This window comes from Haliotis cracherodii, unplaced genomic scaffold (assembly GCF_022045235.1).
Source record: "Haliotis cracherodii isolate W230 unplaced genomic scaffold, xgHalCrac1.p SCAF_10, whole genome shotgun sequence".
NCBI lineage: Eukaryota > Metazoa > Mollusca > Gastropoda > Lepetellida > Haliotidae > Haliotis > Haliotis cracherodii.
In genome coordinates, this window is record NW_027266265.1 from 23915605 (window position 1) to 23918185 (window position 2581).

At 44.1% G+C, this 2581-nt stretch overlaps 1 protein-coding gene across 1 annotated transcript; it reads right to left on the minus strand.

The window, feature by feature from the left end:
- Positions 1-453: 453 nt before the first annotated feature.
- On the minus strand, positions 454-1698 carry LOC139453658 (uncharacterized). The gene has a single exon (XM_071235137.1). It carries the CDS (start codon positions 1696-1698, stop codon positions 454-456), a length of 1245 nt encoding a protein of 414 aa, XP_071091238.1.
- Between the last annotated feature and the right edge of the window lie 883 nt (positions 1699-2581).

A 2581-nucleotide genomic window follows, 5' to 3' on the forward strand; every position in this document is an offset into this window, starting at 1 on the left:
TGCCTTTACTGCTTGTACGATCACTACCCCAAAGTGGATTATGACCGTTCATATCGCCCATGATAATACAGGGCTTAGGAAGCTGGTCATAGAGAGCTTGAAGATCGGTTTGCTGAAGAGATGTAGATGGAGGAATGTAAAGAGAGCACAGAGTAAAAACAATGTGCATAGTTATACGAACTGCGGTAGCTTGTAGAGGGGTAATGAGAGGAACAGGGCTATGAATAACACCCTGCCTAACCAAGATTGAAGAACCTCCAGTGGCTTTAACCCCTGGAGGTGAAAAGAAATGAAAGGAGTCGTAATGTCTAATGTTTAGTTGATCAGTAGTTTTAAGGTACGTTTCCTGCAAACAAAAGGCTGATGGCTTGAAATCTTGTGTTAATAGCTGCAAATCATTAAAATTGTTTTTTAGTCCTCTGCAATTCCATTGTATTATCGGGTTAGAACAGGTCATGGTGGTTCTACTGGGGTTCTGGAGCGGGAGGGAGGTCCACTCCCATGGCCTGTTGGAGAAGGAGTGACCTCCATCGCCAAAGGTTCAAATTGATTTTGAACCTTAACAGGTGTAGGCTCAGAAGAAGGCACCTCCAAGTGTTGGAGGGCCCTGGCCGTTTTTTTCAGTTTCTTTTTTTCAGTTTTAGTTAAAGGTAAGTCTTCAATAATTGTAGATGATTTTGGTTCTGTTCTTCTGGATTCCACTAGCTCCGTCTGTGAAGCTGAAGTTGCTCGTGTTGGTGCACTTGAAGATGTTTGAACAGTATTGTCCTGTAGCATCTGCTGAGTACCAACCCAAGAGATGGTTGTTTGGCATCCTACAGATACTGTGGTAGCCTTGACAACAGGAGTGACAGTTGCTGCTGCTGAGTATGATTTTGTTGAGTTATTCGGAGATTGTGACTGAACTAGCTTCTTAGCATCATAAAAAGAGATATTGTTGGTGTGTTTAATTTTTAGAATTTGAGATTGAAGGAGAAAGTGTGGACAATGTTTGGATGAGGCCAAGTGGTCCCCATCGCAATTTTCACACTTAATGGCATCAGTGCACTCAGTGCTCTCATGAGAGCCACTGCAGCGCACACAGACAGTTCTGAGAGTACAGGTCTTGGCACCATGTCCAAAATGTTGACATTTATAACATCGGAGTGGGTTTGGAACATAAACTTCCACTCCGATATTAAAGTACCCAGCTTTGATAGATTTAGGAATAGTTGAAAGGGAAAAAGTAAAAACATATGTGTTTGTCTTGATGATGTTATTATCTTGTTTTCTGGTGAAACGCTTGACAGCTGTAACACCTTGTTTGGTTAGTTCGGTCACAATCTCATCTTCACTCATGTCCGCTAAACATCGGGCTCTGTCTCTCACGATGCCTCGACACGAGTTCAATGTTCTATGTGCTGAAACAGCAACCTCTACATTTGCAAACTGGCTGATGGACAAAAGGTTTAGAGATTGCTGTTTCCTGGCACATTCCACAAGTATGGAGCCATTACGGAGGCGGGTAACATTGTCAACCGTACCACAACAACCATTGATGGCCTTAGAAATAGCAAATGGGTTCAATTTCAAAGGCTGATGATCAGAAGCCTCGATTACAATGAACCGAGCCCAGGAATCTAATTGCAGATCAGTTTCGTCATCAGATGAGCTAGCATCTAGATGTTTCCTTTTCGAACCAGAGTGGTTTTTTGACATAATGAAAGGAAGTCGTTCTGCACCCCTGCTCCCCACCCACCACCGAGTGTCAACAAGGACGGTGTCTTATTGCATTGGATATCCAAAATGCAAACACCAGGGCTACAGGGGTGTTATACTCCAGCAAATATGACATGAACAGCTATATTTGTCCACTAAATTGGATTGCCAAGCTGGTTCTGCAAATAACAATAATTTAGAGACATACAGAATTCAGCGGTCAACATTACCAGATTGGCCCATGAGCCACCGCCTTCTGGCGTAAGACTCTAGGCAATTAAGTCCATCCAAAATTGGTAATTCATACAAAGTATGTTTGGCCAAGACCAAAATATACATTATAACACAACACAGGTGTGCATATACAATAATACGCACAGGGCCTGGCATGACCAGCCGATTGATAAGACCGGGCCCATCCTACCACCCGTCTAGGCGAAGTAAGGGTCAAAGTAGTGTGTTGGGCAAAGGAACACAGTTCCAGGAACCAGTGCCCTCAACTACCAGACTCCCGTCCTCCGCCGACACAGGGACGCAACCCACGGCAAACGGGCTGCCCACTTTGGTCGCCTTTTAAGACCAGCAATGGGGTGCTGTGGAAATATTCTGCCCCGGTTCCACACGGGGGAAGAGCTATTAGCGTTACCCAGCACTCACCACGAGGAGGTTGCTCTTCACGAGTGCCTAATGAAAATGTCAGATGTCAATTTGTCAGTACAAAGTGTCTGAAATGATGGCCAGTTGGCCCTTTTTAAATTCCACCTTGACACAGGTGGCTCATTATTCGGGTTAATAGCAGAAAGTATCGTTTGGAAATGGTCGCTTCCACATAGATCATTGTGGACTGACCACTCAAATTCGTTATATACATTTGGATCTGTGA